Here is a 20,505-nt window from a genome sequence, read left to right on the forward strand (position 1 = left end):
AATTCCCATACTGGTTCTAGTGACTAGTGCTGGTCTAGCTGGTGGACCAGCATAGGCAAGATGTTGACCCGTAAATAGCTGGTGAAGATTGACCAACATGTTCTTTCTGATGAAGCTGGCTGACCATGCTGGTCAAACTAGTTAAGAAGTCTGTTGGGGACACCTGCACTGAATAACAACATATGCTGGTCTTTCCAGCACAGCACACTGACACATGCATGCACAAATTCACACAATACACAAATAAGCAGTTATAGGAACTTCTGTGACACTAACACAAGTTTTCATCATAACTGTAAGCATCTTTGAGCAGAACTGGCAGAATCTTTATGGTTGGTGTGTGGATCAGTTTAAGAGTAAATGCACAGATGAGTGAAATACAAAAAAAACAGATGCTAATGTTCAGAACTTTCTTAATTTTAACAAACCACATGACCATACAGCAGCATGGCTGTAAAGGACTGCAAGTATTCTGCATCTATAATTCTGTATTAGAATAGAGTTTTTAAAAGTAATTTATTTGATAAATAGTTTCATCAACAATTGTCCAATTTTGTCCCCAAGCTTTTCAAAGATCTGTTTGCTAAACTCTAATTTTGTTGGATAAAGTCTTTGCGGAGTTTTGAACAGCTTAAATCCCAGAAACTTGACAAATTTCATTCCTCCAAAGTTTAATAGGAATTTCATGAGGGTCCTTTTCACTAACTGTCACATACTAAACCGTTACCTGACTCCGCATGAATGGATACGTATCACTATAAACAAGCATTAGACCATTACTTTGAGAGTTTCATGGAGCCAATTGTGAAATGTCAATCATTGCATTCCACTGTCCCAAAGTGAGGCTGCTAAAGATTTTTGAACAGAGATATTTTACTTGACTTTGAATAGGCTAACTTGTGACTGAAAACATGGCTGTGCTAATTTCATAGGCCTTGAGTGCAACAGAGCGATGCAGTGATATTCTGTTCCAATCCTTGCAAAACCGCTGCATTCCTTAAAACAGAATGAGCACGTTGATGCCAAAACATGCTTTCTCTCAATATATAAAAAAAAGAGATTAATAATACTTCTGAGGTACTTTCAAATGAAATATTCATATCGCCATTCAAAGTGCACATAGGTGTTTTTATTTTAATTAAGTGCTATGCTTCTTGATGAAGTTCACATGGCTCTGCTTTTGTTAGGCAAATAGCTGCTTGCAGGTGTTACAATGGCACTGAAAAGAACAGAATTGCTCAACAAACTATGCAGTTCATTGCATCACAGCACTATCTGAAACAGTTGGAATTAGTCCTAATGTAAGTATTGCTTGGGGTGACATACATTTTGAAATCCCATTCAAAGATGCTTTCAGCAGTTACCAGGATAAGGGTCATTTGACAACTGACAACACGCAGTTACCATACCTACCGTCTCCATTGTCACAATCGTCAATGCAATCTGAATATTTTGGAAATAATCAAAACTTATGTTATTTGAAAAATCATTGGACCAGCTATGATGGAAATAGAGAAATACAGAAGAGAAGGATAAAGAAACTGAGACAAGGACGGATGGGATTAGATACTGTATATGTAATGTACACTCAAGCTTATTTTGCTTAAGCTGCAAACACATGATGTTCAAGAGGTCAAATTTGAAAGATGTTTGAAACAGCTATACACATACAGATCAACTAATTAAGTTAGAGACAACTTTCTAAATGTTCTGTCTAGTGGTAATAAGGTACATCAAAAAAGGTGGCATGGGAAATAAGTTAAGTCTAAGTCAGACAAACTGTGTGAATGCTGAAGTTTGGAGGTTCTGACTGTACCTCAGGCCTGTCCTTGAGACAGGTGCTTTAAGCAATGTAAATTGTGCGTAAATTAAAACATAAATTATCATAATTTATAAATCACTGTGGATTTCAGAACATGTTTTGTAAAAAAAAAAAAAAAAGGTTTACAAGATATAGGGGCAGACCGAGTAATATAAAAACTTTTTGCTGTCCTGCGCAAGAAAAAAACATGCAATTTTTTCCACATGAGACACCTTTATCTGTCTATAACTAACTAAATAAATGCCAAATACCTGCATACATTGTTCCTATTTTCTACAATAAGTGTTTTAAGACAAGGAGCACTTTTCTTACAACTGTCCCAAAACAAGGTCCAGTTGTAACCATTGGACAGTTGTAATGTGCTAAATAAGCCATTATGCCGAACTTAAGTGAAATATATGACACATTTTATCCTCTGTGATTGTTTTTAAACATTTCTAATGATTATATCATTGTATCATTTCTAACACATCAGCTGGAAATACTCTATACTATTATATCATATAGTTTTCCTCACCCTCATACAAGGCATCCTGTGACATACACACCCTAACCTAACCCACATGCAAACAAACCAAAATACAAATTTACCTTCATATTTTTGGAATAAATGTACATTATAAAATTATCTACAACTGCATAATTTATCTATCTATCTATCTATCTATCTATCTATCTATCTATCTATCTATCTATCTATCTATCTATCTATCTGTCTAAATGTTTTCATTTGTTTTGCTTACTTCTAACTGAATCAAAGCTAACAAACCTCTAGGAGCATTGGCAACCATGTTTCTTATGGCACAGGTATAGTTGTAACAGTGTTATATCTGTCTTCCGCTGATTACTTTGCATTTTTTGCCTGATTTTCTCCATGACCTTCCACCCTAGGATGTCCCAAAATACATTAATTATAGGTAGACAAATCAATAATTACAACAGGCAAAGTAACCTTTCATGGTAATTCAGAAATAATGATTTATTGAAAGAAGAGAAAGAAAAAACATTATCCCCCAAAACAGATGTGGTCTAATAATTGCTAATCAATGTGAACTATGTTCTTCAAATTTTCCACACAGAGAGATTATGCAAATGTGAATATGCATCCTAAAAATAAAAGTTCAAACTTGCATTAGAAGGAAGATATTCAAAGTGTTTCAACTGTAGGCTACTATGCTACTGCATACACCGGTAATCTAATTAATAGATACATTTCTGCCTTTGAAAAAAGTATTTGTTTGGTCAATTATTTAAATAATTAAGCTTGTCCTTTTTCGCTGTTGTTGATGTAAATTCTAGGGATATTTTGAGGCATGTATCCACTACCCACGCTGAGTGACGTGGTTCTACTTGTAACTGAGAACAATCAATCTTGAGGTGTAATTCACACCACAAAAATGTTTGGGGTCGCCTTAATAAATGGGTTAAATAGCTGTAATTACTCTTTATTTATGAATCTTGCCACAAGACGCTTAGAAACGAGAGAACCAAACAGGATGTGAGGAGCGCGAGAAACGGTGACGTGATGTTACATACCACAAAAGAAATGGTTTTATTAAAATGGTGTAATTTGACAATATTAGAAAGCACACAAAACAAACGTCTAAACAAAGTGCTAGTTATATTTAAAAGACATTTATCTTACCTGTACAAGTTTTCCGATAAGGTTTCAGAAGTGATAAAAACACAACAGCCCGGAGTCTGTGAACTTCTCTTCCCCCGCTACGGCGTTTGTCACGGTCCGCTTCGCTTCAATGATGCTTTACGGGCATCACATGTCATTCCTGTACACAGGTGTATAGAGCACAGCCCATCTGTTGCGGGAGAACATTTAATGTAGTCCTTAAACGTATCCGAGTAATATGCACGTAAGAAAGAAAACATTAAGCACAGGAACACTAATTTATGAAAAATTAAAATATTCTGCCAAAACGTTTTGCATGATAATGTTAGAACATCCCTCAAAACTGAATAGGCAAGCAAACGTTATGCACTTGAGAGCTATTTTAGAATTCATATCCTTATGACATGTTAAAACAATGGGGAAAAATGCCTAAGGTCGCATACACCCCACCAATTGATTTTTCAGATGATTTCCCTTGTCGGCTGGAGCCACTGAGGCGCGCCTGTAACAGAACATCCAGATGACTCAAAAGAGTAGAGAGCTAGATACATTTTCATGATAAATCAGACATCTTGGTTACAAGTCTACAGTATTTAATAGTATAAGTCGAACGCTACAATAGTCGTCAAAATTATTAAAACAGCCAATTTTTAGGTGTATCTGCTGAGAAACTGTCCGGCGCCCCCTGCTGCCTCTGGCAAATAAATGGAACCCCCTCTCCATTGTGATTGGATCAGTCAATGTGAGCCCACTTTGAACATCCTTCATAACAAATCTATTCACCCCACTTAAGAAAAACTGTGTTTTATGGGGGGCTTTAACCCCTACAACAAGGGCACTTCACCCCAGATACTATCCTTTCACTTATTGGACAGTTGTTTTAAATATCGTTTTATGTAATTACATTGAACAGTAATGAAAATCACTGCAGTAGTTTGTCTAAAAATAAATGTCATAATTTCAGAAATTCTCATTAGCTACATAACTCTGTAACATTTTAACAAGAAATTGTTGCCGAATGTCGTATTTATGTGCTCCACACATGCAGTGAAAACTTGGCTTTTGCCACTTTGCTTGTGGTTTATGTATGGCCAAGTGTGTATGCTGAATCAGAACAGGTAATGAACACTCTGTGGCTGTGATATTAAAAACATTGTGAACACATCTCTGTTTTGACACTGAACAAAAACTTTGTGTAAGTGACTCCTCACACATTGTGGAGGCTTGCTAGTGTGTGCACATTATTGCTCATTCTTGTTTTATAATGATTCATACAAATAACTGAGTTTTGGTGACATATGACTCCAAAGTTCTTGACAGATTGTTATTTTCACCCTAAAAAAGAAATAAAAAATTATGTATGGAATGTAGACACCTTTATGAGTTTTTTATTATTATTATTATTATTATTAACTTGACCCCAGTTGGCTCAACAGTGAATTGGAAATGTATTTGGTATAATACCGGTCTCATTTCTATTGCCTAGAAGAAAACATAATAAGAAAATGGCACATCTTACACCACTCTCCTAATGTGATGTGCATGTGTGCGTTCTGCTACTAGCACTGGCATATAAAAGTGATGTGTTATCCATGGAAAACACTTGGCAGACAGAGCATCCCACAAGAGGGACACTCTCTAAAACACTCAGAAATACAGACCACAGCATCTGCCACCAGATCGAAACAACGTATAAAGCCCAAAAATTAAGCACCATCTTTCATCATGCTTTCATCCAAGCATGGGCTCAGATTCTGGCTGTGTTATGTAAACACGCACTCTGTAATGTGTCCTTCTGGGTAACCTTCAAGGCATTGCTGCTTTGTCGACAAGGAGATAAACATAAGTAGGACACAAGGGGCTAGAGTCACCATGACTGGAGGCTGAATAAGTTTTGTAGTACAGTGTAATCTTTGACTTCTCCATTTATTATTCTACAGTACGTGTCTTCTTGGCAATTGCTGGTATACAATGGTAGAAATAGGGAACAACAAAGTTTTCATTTTTTAAATTAATATAACATAATCTTCTTTATGTCTATACTTTTGTAATGAATAGCCCTTTGCACACCTGGGTGGTCGCTGAAAAGTGTGTAGGACACATAAATGTCATATAAATACAGAAAATGTCACACATAGCTTGAAAAATTGTATTAGATCAATGTTTTGGTCAGATCCCTTCATCAGGCATGTCTAGACAAAGGTCCCAGGCCGAAACGATCATAAGTATCTCAAGTTATATGGCAGCGTGTGGGACTTTATTATTTTTGTATGTTTGCAATTGTTTAATTATATTTGTATATTTGAGTGTGGCTCAGCATTTACACAGTACAAAAGATGCCATTTCTCTGTGAAAATGTTATCATTTTGAACTCGGACACAAATGATTAGCCTTGTTGTTGGTCTTGCTACTCAAGTAGTGCCATTATGTATTTATGTCTGTATACACTCACCTAAAGGATTATTAGGAACACCTGTTCAATTTCTCATTAATGCAATTATCTAATCAACCAATCACATGGCAGTTGCTTCAATGCATTTAGGGGTGTGGTCCTGGTCAAGACAATCTCCTGAACTCCAAACTGAATGTCAGAATGGGAAAGAAAGGTGATTTAAGCAATTTTGAGCATGGCATGGTTGTTGGTGCCAGACGGGCCGGTCTAAGTATTTCACAATCTGCTCAGTTACTGGGATTTTCACGCACAACCATTTCTAGGGTTTACAAAGAATGGTGTGAAAAGGGAAAAACATCCAGTATCGCGGCAGTCCTGTGGGCTGAAAATGCCTTGTTGATGCTAGAGGTCAGAGGAGAATGGGCCGACTGATTCAAGCTGATAGAAGAGCAACTTTGCCTGAAATAACCACTCGTTACAACCGAGGTATGCAGCAAAGCATTTGTGAAGCCACAACATGCACAACCTTGAGGCGGATGGGCTACAACAGCAGAAGACCCCACCGGGTACCACTTATCTCCACTACAAATAGGAAAAAGAGGCTACAATTTGCAAGAGCTCACCAAAATTGGACAGTTGAAGACTGGAAAAATGTTGCCTGGTCTGATGAGTCTCGATTTCTGTTGAGACATTCAGATGGTAGTGTCAGAATTTGACGTAAACAGAATGAGAACATGGATCCATCATGCCTTGTTACCACTGTGCAGGCTGGTGGTGGTGGTGTAATGGTGTGGGGATGTTTTCTTGGCACACTTTAGGCCCCTTAGTGCCAATTGGGCATCGTTTAAATGCCACGGCCTACCTGAGCATTGTTTCTGACCATGTCCATCCCTTTATGGCCACCATGTACCCATCCTCTGATGGTTACTTCCAGCAGGATAATGCACCATGTCACAAAGCTTGAATCATTTCAAATTGGTTTCCTGAACATGACAATGAGTTCACTGTACTAAAATGGCCCCCACAGTCACCAGATCTCAACCCAATAGAGCATCTTTGGGATGTGGTGGAACGGAGCTTAGTGCCCTGGATGTGCATCCCACAAATCTCCATCAACTGCAAGATGCTATCCTATCAATATGGGCCAACATTTCTAAAGAATGCTTTCAGCACCTTGTTGAATCAATGCCACGTAGAATTAAGGCAGTTCTGAAGGCGAAAGGGGGTCAAACACAGTATTAGTATGGTGTTCCTAATAATCCTTTAGGTGAGTGTATATAAAGCAGATTTATGTAGCTCTTAAGTTACTTTGTTCACATCGATTCAACAAATGTAAAAAAATGTGTGCTATTTTGTCTTATGCATGGATGGAATGAATAAATAAAAGCATCCAGCAGTCACTTGGCCCACTTTCTATATATGAAACAAAAAGTCTAAATAGCTATTGAAAGATTATTTTCTTGCCATATTAGATGTGCTTAATACATAGTACTTTTTTAATAGTTGCAGCAAACATCAATCTGATGCACTGAGAGGGGGAAAATCATGTAACTAATAAATTGACTGCAAATTTTAAGATTAAATATAAAACCATTTCAGTCCTTTCTCATCTGTTTCAATTGTTCTACAACAGCTGAAAATGTAACCTCTTTGGTACAGCAAGCAACAAGAAAATTGGTCCCCAAGTTAACAAGGAAGTGGTGAGCAGTATACTGTAAACACAAAAGTTATGGTTTGTGTCAGTTTTATTTTTTCTTTCATCTTACTATATACCAAAATAGCATATTCAAATAAATCCCGCCAAAAAGCAACCTAACAAATACAATATGTATATTTTTTTAAATTAAAGCAAACATAAAATCAAATTACAAAAAAGAAATGAAAATCATCAATGGCCACTTTCTCTCTAGATAAACAACGTAGTCTCTAGAAAATTGTAAATGTAGTAAATGGTTACATTTCTTAATTGATTTAACAATAGTTAGTTGACTGATATTATGAAGCTAAATTTAAAAATGTCCTGAGAATGCAAAATTATTTTGTATATGTGTTATGGGTGCATATGAGCAATAATTAATAATAATTCCTTACATATGTATAGTGCTTTTCTAGGCACTCAAAGCGCTTCACATAGTATAGGGGGACTCTCCTCAACCACCACCAGTGTGCAGCATCCACATGGATGCAACGGCAGCCATAGTGTGCCAGTACGCTCACCACACACCAGCTATTAGTGGAGAGGAGAGAGTAGAGTTATAGAGCCAATTAGTGGATGGGGACTATTAGGAGGCCATGATTGAGAAGATAACGTCGATGATGATGATGATGATGATGATAAGGAGACAACGGTGATGTCTTGTAGATTTTCACGTACCTGAAATCATGTCTTTAAACTTTCAATATAACTCAAATATAAAATATAAATCAGATTTTGGCAATATTTTAGAGAAAATTTAAATTTAGTTTCTTAGCTCCTTTGAGAGAAAGCACACAATACCAATACAGCACCTATACCAAGTACACAAAATTAATTGTGTCAACTTCATTCATATTAATTTACAAAGAACAAGAGACATCTGGATGCACTGCAGATTTATTCTTTAAACAAAATAACATTTGGGCTAGTTTGCTAAGGTTAGGAGACATTAGGAGAAGGTAATATATTTACCTTAGCTTGCTTTTTTAAATCAAGGAAGTTATTCAAACTATGCTATAACAAATTTAGCACATACCATACTTGCACGTGTTGTATTGAGCACTGGGTCACTGCACTGAACGCCGCTGTTCACGCAGCTCCAATTTGTCTTCACAGGAGATTATTCTATACTTTCAGTCCTTTAAGGTAAGGGATGACAACTTTCTTTTTTGATCATTTAAAATTCAGCTTTCATAAATTTAAAAGAAAAATTTAATCTGATTAAGATGCCTGTCCATACCTCAACTTGTACAATTCCGTAGACTCTCAGTTCAACTATGTTGAGTTGAATTTACCAGCTAACTAAGCATGTAACACACAAAGTCATTCTACTACCTCTTTTCAAATGTGGTTTAAGTATTACTTAAATATTAATTAAAACTATATGTACCATTTTATTATTGGATTGTTTTGTCATTCCTCTGTTCCACAGTTTTTGTAATGGTTCCAGTAAAATCCAACAATTGCTCAGTATTTTCTACAAATTCACAATTTAAATATTTTAATTTAGCAAATGAATAAATATGAGTGAAAATATATGGCTGTTGTCATGGAAATGATGTCATCAGTAAACATGAGAAGTATGGCATTGCAGTGGTTTTGTCCATGTAATTCCTTACACTATACCAATATTTCCTTAATTCTGCACTCCACAAAAATTTGGACATTCAGAAGAGTTTTAACATTCTTGGTAGACTATCTGATTTTGAACACTCACAAATTGATTACAGTCTGGGTTATGTTGTTCTACTATGTGGTGTCAGCACAATTAATTTCCAATAATTCTTATGGTTTCTGGGTGTTTATTTTAAACTGGAATCCATTTGTGAGCACTCTCTTCTTCTCTGCTTTACCTGACACACCGCACAAGGGTGTCCAAAATTAATTAAAAGCAAAAAGAAAAGAAAACCACAAAAATAGAATATTTAGAATCACAATCCTTATCTGCACCATTAACCCATTAGTTACTAAAGAACTCACACTCTGGCTGCTTCAATGACATATGCAGATAAGAGACTTACACTATCATTAAGAATCCCCAAGCAAATATTTTTATAATTAACCATTTCTAGTGTTTAAGATCGTAAATATACAACACACCTTTATAAGCTATACAAATATATAAATATACAAAAACACATCTCTATTTATTTATTTTTTTTCCTATTTCACTTATTATGAACAAGCATTGGCATGCTATTTGGTTTCAACTATTCCTCTCCGTGAGAATCACGGTGTCTGTACATTGAGTAATTAGGATATGGCTGTAAGCAATCTTTATTTTGGCTGCTGCAAGCTGTGGTTTATAATTAGTTTTCTGTTGAACAGTGTCTGCAGAATCTGGTGGAATAATTTAGGTCTAATATGAACAGGAACTCAAAGACAGTCATATATTCTTATAGTGATTCCCTAGAATTATGTACTGCTAAAAAGGTGGGGAGAATTTCTTCTTGGCTTATTTCTAATGGGACAATAGTTGAAAATAAAGAGCGATTTAGTTTGAAACTGTGTAACAGTCATACTGAGATCAAACCTGCTGAGATGTAAAAGAATAAAAGGGAAAGAGAATAATGCCTCTTATACTTGTTCTCACTCACTCCCGCTCTCTTTCTTTCCCTCCATTTGTCACTACAGAGGATGGCAAGGTGCTCGTCCCTTTTCCGTTCCACTACAACTTCTGTTCAACCTCTTCAATGTGCTCTATCAAACAACTCTTGGAAGGAAATATGAGTTTTCAGAAGGGGAGTTTTCACCATCACGAAGGGGGTGCATTCTGATTCTGGTATATGGAGGCTTTCTCTTTCAAAAGGATCAAACATAGATGACAACTCCAACTTCCTGTGAAGCACAAAAATACATATTTACTCTTTTTAATGTTATTTGTGATAACTGGATCCCTGCACCAAAACATACACAACTGTCCAAGTGAATTCTCTGTCCTTCGATCTGCAATATCCAAAAAGCATTTTGATGCTTAGGCCACACTTATAAATATAAGAATGACTAACACAGTCAATCAAAACATTCCACATGCAGAATAACTGCATGTTTTTTTTACCTTCAGGAGGTTCAGCCATACGGGGTGAGAGGCAGTACATGTGGTAACCTCGGTCACAGTCATCACAGAACAACAGCTGGTCCTGTGGAAAAGCAGTTGAAATTCCTCATTATTCAAAATAATATCTTTTAGCTATTCCCACACCTTCCAGTAATTGTTATGCATATTTTACTAGAGTGTTTAGCAAAGAATTTATACCAAAACAACAAAGATCTTTCCAAAGAATTAAGTTCACACTTTGATATTAAGGGAGTCAACATGTTTTTAAGGCTAAGTGATGAACTTACATCATTTTCTGAGGTTCCACACATATTACAGCACTTGCATTCAATGCACTGCCAACGATATGTTTTCACTGCAGCCATCATCACCGCAGTGAACTGCAGACATGAGGGGTGACCTGAGAATGGATCAATGATCTGCTGGTCAAGAAATGAATGTCAGTATAGGTGAAAGTGGATGTTTGTGTGTGTGTGTGTCTCTTCTTTTACCAGAACGTCCACAGTCTGAGCAGGACACAAGCTCTTCTGATTGGCCAGTTTTCTGGTTCATGCTAGAATCTCCCAAACAGAAATCACAGTAGATGTTCGGCAGAGCCATACCATCTGGGCCCTTCTTAGGAGCTGATAGAGAAAGAGAGAGAGGGAGGAGAATAATCAACAAACTTTGTATAAATGAAGCTTTGATTGAATAAAAATATGCGTCTTGTATTTTTGGAGTTTTGAGCTCTACACCACTCACAGTTTATTACTGTTATTGATAATGATTAATACATTTTTTAATTGTTTTCCTCCCCTTTTCTCCCCAATTTGGAATGCTCAATTTCCAATGCATTCTAAGTCCTCATGGTGGGGTAGTGTCTCACCTCAATCCGGGTGGCGGAGGACGAATCTAAGTTTCCTCTGTGTCTGAGACTGTCAATCAGCGCATCTTACTCACCATGCGCCCCACCGAGAGAGAGTACCACACATTATAGTGACCACGAGGAGGTTACCCCATGTGACCCTACCCTCCCTAGTAACCGGGCCAATTTGGTTGTTTAGGAGACCTGGCTGGAGTCACTCAGCACACCCAGGATACAAACTCACGACTCCAGGGGTGGTAGTCAGTGTCAATACTCGCTGAGCTACCCAGGCCCCAATCGATTTTTATTCATTATTCATTCATAATGATTGTCGAATAAGATTTTTTTTTTTTACATTTGCAACCTAGATGAAACAGAAACACTTCCTAATATACATTTAACACCCACACACATGTATACATACAGTTTACCAAATCCATCATTTGTATTAAAAGAAATATAATAGATAATTGTTCATTTGTCTATACATCAAAAACAATCATGATTAATTGCTTACTCTTGGGTTCGTCCGGTTGGGGTGGAGTCGGTTCGCAAATGTCCTCCACTTCTTTGTCCTCCCCCTCCTCCTCAGCCAAGTGAGAGTGGGCGTAATGATAACCGAGTCCAGGCCTGTTCTTATAGCGCTTCCCACAGACTACATACACACAGAACACAACTAAAGGTTATAATCTCTTACAATATAAAACAGACATACTTTGATACATTTTTGAATGCCTTGAACTACATATGCACTGAAACTTCGTCTGCATTTGAGCACATGGGGCATAATTGCTTCACATCAAAGGCTCTCTCATGCATGCACTTATACTCTCATGCACACATGCTTGCTACTTGAAAGTTGAGAGGCCTCTGACAAACAAGGAGTCGCTATCCTAATTCTTAATTTTCAATGCCATGCCTAACTCAGTTTTTTGTTGATCTAATCTTTCAGTAAGAAACCAAAAAAAAAAAAAACATTAAATAGTCACATATTCTAGTATTCCCATTGGAGAAAACAGGAGTGATCAGACCTTTGGCAAACTTAAAACTATTCACTCTAATCAGAAGAGGAGGAATGGAAAAAAAAGAGATAGCGAGGGTGACTTGGAGGTGAAGAGTGAATGAGTCACCAGGGATGCACGATACATAGGGAACATATTAGATATTGGCCAATTTTAGTGATGTGTTTTTGTGTGTGTGTGTGTATATATATATATATATATATATATATATATATATATATATATATATATATATATATATATTTATTTATAGTATGGCCCGATATTGGATGTTTAAGTGCTGACTCTCATTTTTCACCTATTTTTACATTTAGATTAAATATGCACTACATGATGGCAAAAGTAAAGGGATTGTCATGGCAGATATACATCCCTATAAGAGCACTACTTCTTGCTGAGCACTTTTCTTTTAATAGCACTATCCATCAAAGAGCACTTAAAAAATTAGGCCTAGTTGATGCATGCATGTGATGATAGCAGAGTTGTGTGTGTGTTAAAAGCATTTATATAAGTTACCAGAACTTTGAAATGCATAATGAACTTATTTCAGTTCTGTATTAAGCTTATTTTGTCATCCGTCTCTTTTATATTTCACATGTGCATTTAAAACAATTACTTAAAAATAATATAGATTTTTAATATTGGTGATAAAATATAAATAATGATCTGCATTTTGGTAGTGGCCAGAATTGTAATATCAGTGCATCCCTACAAGCAATAATTTAAAGAACTGAGAGACACTGAGTTACAGAGAGAACACAAAACAGGTAAATGAGGACAGAGCAAGGTGGACAATGAAGGGAGAGACTCAATTTACATTTATAACATAAAACTGTCAACAGGAATTAATTCTTATTTATATAAGGCTCATGAGTTAATTTTGTGACTAGCAGAAAATTGTAAGTTGTAAGTTTAAAATGCTTTTCAAAAAGCTCATGCTGTGAGCTCCTCACACTGGGAAGTTATATTGAGTCATGCTACCGCAAACAACTCGCCTGAACATTGCAAATGGCTCAAAAGGGAGTAAAAACATATTCATTCTTTGGAAAAATTTCTTAATATTCCTCTGAAGTGCAGATGCTGCTGTCAAACTACTGCTCAGTTTCCCTTGTCACTGATTCTCACAAAACACATCTAATATGGCTATCAACAACCTCTTTTTGAATAAAATGTCAGTACAATTCTTGTCAAGCACCAATCCTGTTTGCATTAAGGCCCAATATACTTCCGTAGAAGTTCTCATTCATTCTTCTTTCAGAGGTAAAAATAAGTTCTAAACACTCAAGCAACGGTCTACTGTTTGCGAACATTCAGACACCCACCACACCGCTGTGGGAGGCGTTTAGAAGTTCATAAATAAATAAATAAATAAATAAATATGAGGATGGTCAGTAAAAGCTTAACTAACGTGACATTTAACTAATGTGACATTAAAATGTGTTATCAATGATTTATGCCTCATTCTATGAGTAGAATTCACATGAGGTCAGAAAAAGAAATTGTTTTAACCAATCGATGATAATTTAAAGTAATATATATACGGTAGAAAATGTTTAATTCATCTTGTTTACATGCTAAACACGGCAATAATATCCGCAGGTTACTCTTTTGTAATTAAACTCAGGTTTAATTTATGATGACACTGACACTACTGCAAAGATGAGTGTATAAAAGTGTTAATGTGCAGAATAAAGACAAAAGAATGATGATAAGAGAGGCATACCTTACTTTGGGCAGATGTGTGAATGGCTTTCATCTGCAGATGGCACATGAGTGAATGGGCACTTGGGAGTATTTGAGTAGATTTTGATTCCTTTTGTAGGCTAATTAAACAAAACAAAACAATCGCATGATATGGTCTTGATAATATATCTGTACATGAACGATCGTACAGATGTAGGTAAATTTGCACCAGCGTGCTAATAACTCTACAAGCAGGTGTGTTCTTGTTGACTGATTTTGACTGACTGAACAACATAAACAGAATGAGCTGTCTGCCTCAGATGTGGAGCTCTAAGTCACACCTACCTATGACGTGGACCAATGGGAGTTAGAAGGTGTTTAGCAGTTGGTTATAAGTAGTCCTAAAAGTTTGCCCAGACGAGCTGTTACGAACCACCGAAACAAACGCAAAAACACTTTTTTTTTGGCCAGATTTTGTTCTAAATGACGTCACACCTGTTCGTTGTTTGATTTCGTATGAAGTATATTTGGGCCTTTACACACACAAAATAAACAGAAAGAGGAAAACTAAAAATTAGTGTCTGGGGAAGGAGAATAAAAAGACAAAGAGAATGGGGGCGCTTGATAGAGAGAGAGAAATATACCTCTTTCTGAAGATTTTGAAATTTGCTTTTGTTTGAGAGTGTCTGGAAGAGAGAAAAAGAAAAAGAAAATGGAGAGAAAAAGAGACAGAAAGACCCACAGACTCAACAAGAACGAGGAAATCAGGAGAAATAAACTCATGAAAACATCTGCATTACAGCATCATGACACATTTAAGGGCATAGACACATATGCATAGAATAGAGATCCAGAACTATGAAAGAAGAACATGAAATGGACCATTTCAGTAAGCGTAAATAGTCCACTGGTGGCAGGTGGCTCAAAACTGATTCTCTAAAAAACAGATTTTCTGTGAGAAAAATTATGCTAAATTGAGTGTGTTGGACACTGGAGTGGCCTGGAAAGACAGTAATGAACTTTGGTACTGATTTGAAAATTTACTTGTGGTGAAGTTTATCGTGACAGCCAGCTAGACTTAGAGGACATGACACACAGATCTTTGGTTGTTATGACTGGATGTATTACAGTTTGGTTTAGTCTTTTTATAGCAAAGAGAAGTAGATCTCCAGATGAGATCACTGAGAGGTCAGCTGGCTGAGTCATGTAGTTTCCTTGAATGTGATATCTGACTAACTGTCACAAGAGTACGGTTTATCCCGATCCTCCAACGCAGCTGCTGCTTCCAACTTCTTCCGAGCACTGCTGACACCACGACCCTGTGATGGAAAAATCATCAAATGTAACACTTTAAAGGAGCTTTGTTTCACACAGATGGTGTATACTTTTTTCTTTTTTTTGCAGCATGTTTGAATGAACTAATGTAACAATTCTTGATCGTATTATCACAACATAATTTCATTACATGAAATGTGTTTAAATTTGTAAAATGCAGTTTGCTTAATCCATTTGCATTAGGCTACATGAATACTTTTCATTTGCTATAACTAGATATACGGAAATGTTGATCAAGACCAGATTTTTTTAATCTAACATCATCCGATCACATAGTTTGTTTAATTTAGTACTCCAGCTTGGCTAATTTATAAGATCATCACAGTCCTTTTAAATTAATTCAACAATACATCAAGTCGGTACAAACTAATTATTTTTGTTGAAAAGTCTGAATTGAAATGTATGGAAACGTTTTCCTCAATGTTTAGTTAATTGATTTTTTTTTTTTTGAGTGTCCTCTTGGGTGATTCAGCACATGCAGTCCAGGAATAATCTTCATGCTTTCTACTGTCTTCATTATCAACACACAAAATTAATGTAAGATCTGGATCACTCCCTGCCTTACCTTGCCCTTGCCTTTTCCCCGCCTCTTCGGAGTATCATCCTCATAATCTTCATCATCCAGATCATCTAAAAAATCATCTGGTTCCAAAATTCTCTACAAAGACACAAAAGTTGGAGAGCATGGATCATACATGACTTATACTGTAGAAGAAATGTACTGGAGCTATGGGGAGCAGCAAACATTAAAGGGATAGTTCACAAAAAAAAAAAAACATTTTCTCACCCTCATGCTATTCCAGATGTGTCTGACTTTCTGCTGCTGAACAAAAATTATTAGATGAATATCTCAGCTCTGTAGGTCCACACAATGCAAGTGAATGGTGACCAGAACTTTGAAGGTTGATATGATAGGTGTGGGTGAGAAAAAAAAGAATCAATCCTTTCTTTCTTTCTAAATGTGAATTGTGTAATTTCTGCGCTACTAGTGGCACCAAATGGACTTTGGTCCTACTTCTAGTGGCATCAAACAACCTTTGCCAACACCCCTCAGACTCATCACGCCCTATCACTCTCTCTGATTCACAATGAACAAATAGGCCATTCTAAATAAAAGATGATAAAAGTTTAACGTCGTAATAAACAAGACCACTTTAATATAACCACACCGGACAGAAAGCGCTGCAGAGGAATCAGCTTGTACAATAACATTGCCGGTGTTACGATTCAACTGGTTTTCAAGTTAAAGGTAAAGTAAGCGATTCCTGAGAAAGACTGTTGATATTTGAACTCAACAGCCAAACAAACACTCCCATCAGTGCTCCATCAGAAGCTCTACCCCCAAATTCCTGCACGCCCACTGCCAATGCTGTGTGATCGCAACAGTGTTGTGTGGATTGGTCTGAGTCACAATGTTTATTTTCCAGATTTACCAGATTTCTTTTTTTTTCAGCGCACACAGAACAGACAGCTAGCAGACCGTTAAGAGATATTCATGGAATTTGACAAAAAGTGTGCTGGGTTAAAATTTCACACTCTACCTTTAACGTAAATCCCCACTTTCACATTTAGCCACCTAATGGTTTGGGCTGGTTAAAGGTAAAGATTTATAGTCAAAAAGGAATTAAATATTGATCTGTGTCACCCACACTTATCATATCACTTCTGAAGATATATATTTAACCACTGGAGTCGTATGGATTCATTTTAGGCTGCTTTATTGAACCTTCAAAGTTCTGGTCACCATTCACTTGCATTGGGAGGACCAACAGAGCTGAGATATTCTTCAAAAATATGTGTTTGTGTTCTGCAGAAGAAAGAAAGTCATACACATCTGGGATCGCATGAGGCTGAGTAAATGATGAGATAATTTTCATTCTTGGGTGAACTATTCCTTTAAGGACAATTATCTCAGTATTGAAAAATCATAAACTGTGTGCGTTTTCTCAGTACCTTGCGGACCCTGGGGTTGACGTTTAGTCTCCCAGCGGAGTATTCCATTGAGCTGGGCTCCTCTTCCCCCATGCGGAGCTCAATTCCCAATCTCTTTTCTAATGGCTCTCCCTTCAGAAGAGCCTCTAAGCTGCTACCATCACTGGAGAAAACATCCTTCTTAAGCCCCAGATCCAGCTCTGAAACACACACATTCACATCCATAGGCAACTGCACAGAGATAGATAAAAATTTCATCACAACACAATTCTGAAAGTTCAACACATATGATTTGATACACTGAATAGACTACACAGAACGATTGAGAGGTTGCATACCAGACTTTAGAGAGGGGAAGGCCAACTGAGGGTCCTCTGGAGGGTGAGCTCTTCTCTTTTTTCTCCAGCGTCGTGCTGGGTATGTGTATAACTGACCTGGAGCCATACCTAGAGTTATGGAAGACTTTGTTAGAATTTGTACTTCTGTTTTTAAAACTGACCACTGCGAGTGTGATTGCATCCCACCTGGTCCTCTGTGTCTTTTTTCCATCCAGAAGTAGCAATTGCTCTGGGCGACACCTGTCTGAGAGTCGAGAAAGGGCATCCTCACACCCCTCTCTGCACATAGACGGGTGTTAAAGTTATGACACTGCTCCATAGCATCCCTGTAATACTGCTCACCCAGCCTAAAGACAGAGACAGAAACTCTCATTTATATCCACATTAAATGCAACAATACTTCAAATTTGACAGACTTTTAAAAGCACCTCAAATCAAAACTAGGTTTAACTAAATGACATGCATTCAAGAACTGCCACTGAGACTAGTCTAGTCATGATCTAATGGAACAAGAGATAGTGTCTCAACTCACACCTAACCACTGCCACTCTGCCCCTGAGACCAGCTCAACCCGTTTGGCTTTTTTGCCCACTTGTGTCCGTATGCAGCATAAGGTCTTGCAGGCATGCAGCCCAGTCATTGTTACTATCTTGCTACTGCTCGTCACCCCAGCAACTGCTAAGTGCTCCAGCGAGAGAGCACAGGCTTGCTAAAGGCTGTGAGATTAGAGCACAGACAGGCCGTTGATGTCACATAGGACGAAACAAATTGCTTAACACTTTGCTGTGTTAGAACCAAGAACTATGAGGGTTTTACAGCCCCATGACAAAACAGCATGCATTACAGTTCTAGGATGGACATCTGCCTTCAAAGCACCAAAACACTGAGCTACAGCTTAGGACACTAGACAAAAGTTCCTTACAGCAGACATGCACATTCCACAACAACCAAATATGGGATAGATTATGTGTTGAAAAACTGTGCAAGACAGCAATAATTTCACAAAAATTGCATTTGAGGTTAAATGGATTGAATTCTTTGACAGTTCTAGCCATTTATTTTGGATAAGACCTGACAATTTATGAGTAACAAGCAAATCCTTCTTTCTCTAATCTAAATGTTGTAGATCTGGGTTCAATTCACCAGTTGTGTGCTAAACAGAAAACATTAAGTATAAAGGTGCACTCTGCAAGTTATTATCTATCATCGTGGATGCGCAAAGTTTATTAAATGCCACTTCACACTGCATTGCAAAACAAATGCATTGAAAGTGAATGGTGACAAGAGTAACATCCTGCCTAACACCTCCTTTTGTTTTCCAAAGAACTAAGGGTTTGGAACAACATGACAATAAGTGAAGGGTGACAGAATTATCATTTTTGGATGAACTATTCATTTTTATTAGCGAATAATAGGGTCTTGCAGCAACTAGGCTTCTCAAACTGAACTCAGGTCTGAAATGGTTTTTGATTAATGATATCACTATTTCTGTTTGTCACCTAAAAACTCCTTATTTCTTTTAAAATTTTAATAAAAAAGCCATATGCATTCATCAGCCTAATCTGTACTTCCTGTTTTAAATAAAGTATTTGGCAAAGTCGTACAGAGATCTACAGTTAGCTCATAGTAGCAACTATAAATCACATTCAAGGAACAGAGTAAACTATTTGATAAATAACAGAGCATGTATCGTTATCTAAATGACTTTATCAGTTGTATCAAATAAATGTGACCTTCTTCAAAACGACAAGTGACAGAAGCTCTATAGATCAGCCCACTTATGTTCCTTGATAGTTTTATCCTGATAAATTGACAGCTGGTGTTTTCACAACTAAATAACAAAATATCCAACCCATTTAACTCACTCACTCACTCACTCACTCACTCACTCACTCACTCGCTCGCTCGCTCTCTCTCTCTCTCTCTCGCGCGCGCGCGCACACACACACACACACACACACGCGCACACACACACACACACACACGCACACACGCACGCACGCACGCACACGTATCAACCGACAGCCCTAACAAACAACTGAAACATATGAACACATTAACAATAGAATCCCGCGATGATCTATGTCAGCACTGATATAAACCCATTCGTCAGAGAAACAGAAAGTCCCTCACATACTTTAATTTCTGCTCATGTTAAAGACGGCACTGGAGCAGCGTATTAGCACCAGCAGGACACACCAGCTATTAGTACATCTAACTTAGCCAAAACTCGGATAACCTCCTCAAACGCGTTTCTTTGGCCTTTCTGAAGCAAACAACACCAAAGTCCACAATACTGTATTATTCATTCAAAGTTAGGGGTCAAATTTCAACATTGAAATCTCATTAGCACTCAAAAAACAAAGAAAAATACTTACAGTTTCACAACATTCTCCACCACCACCGCCATCTTGGCTCTACTGCTCCTCGCAGCGGGTGTTCTGCGCATGCAGGCTACTAGCTTAAGGTGGCAGGTCAGGGGTGTCAGGGAGACGGGAGACAAAAGGAGAACCTTCAAAAACTATTAAAACTGTGAATGTGTGCACTGTTTTAATGATTTTCGTTTAATAGTAAGATCTTGTGTTTTTTTTTTTTTTTTAAATCCCCTGGCTACTGTATGTTGTGTTGTTCTGAACATAAAAACGCATGCCATCCATTGATCTATATATACAACTGTAGGCTATGTATATATGGCTCTGGTATATATATAGCTCAACGCTACTGGGCAGGGCTAGAGAAGTGATAAGGTAAAGTAGGCG

The 20,505-nt window shown here is 37.3% G+C and overlaps 1 protein-coding gene across 2 annotated transcripts; it reads right to left on the reverse strand.

The window, feature by feature from the left end:
- Positions 1-7,576: 7,576 nt before the first annotated feature.
- Positions 7,577-20,249, reverse strand: LOC127628530 (zinc finger protein ubi-d4-like). Of its 2 annotated transcripts, XM_052105330.1 has the most exons (12): positions 20,125-20,249; positions 17,933-18,093; positions 17,747-17,854; positions 17,430-17,608; positions 16,042-16,134; positions 15,379-15,460; positions 14,786-14,827; positions 11,954-12,091; positions 11,084-11,215; positions 10,880-10,992; positions 10,593-10,674; positions 7,577-10,372 (listed from the first exon to the last, which is right to left on the reverse strand). In XM_052105330.1, exons 1-12 carry the CDS (start codon positions 20,193-20,195, stop codon positions 10,290-10,292), a joined length of 1,284 nt encoding a protein of 427 aa, XP_051961290.1. In that variant the 5' UTR covers positions 20,196-20,249; the 3' UTR covers positions 7,577-10,289. The 2 variants fall into 2 exon arrangements, with proteins under 2 accessions (XP_051961290.1, XP_051961294.1); XM_052105334.1 differs by lacking the exon at positions 14,786-14,827.
- Positions 20,250-20,505: the final 256 nt, after the last annotated feature.

This window comes from Xyrauchen texanus, chromosome 3, assembly GCF_025860055.1.
Source record: "Xyrauchen texanus isolate HMW12.3.18 chromosome 3, RBS_HiC_50CHRs, whole genome shotgun sequence".
In the NCBI taxonomy this organism is placed as follows: Eukaryota; Metazoa; Chordata; class Actinopteri; order Cypriniformes; family Catostomidae; genus Xyrauchen; species Xyrauchen texanus.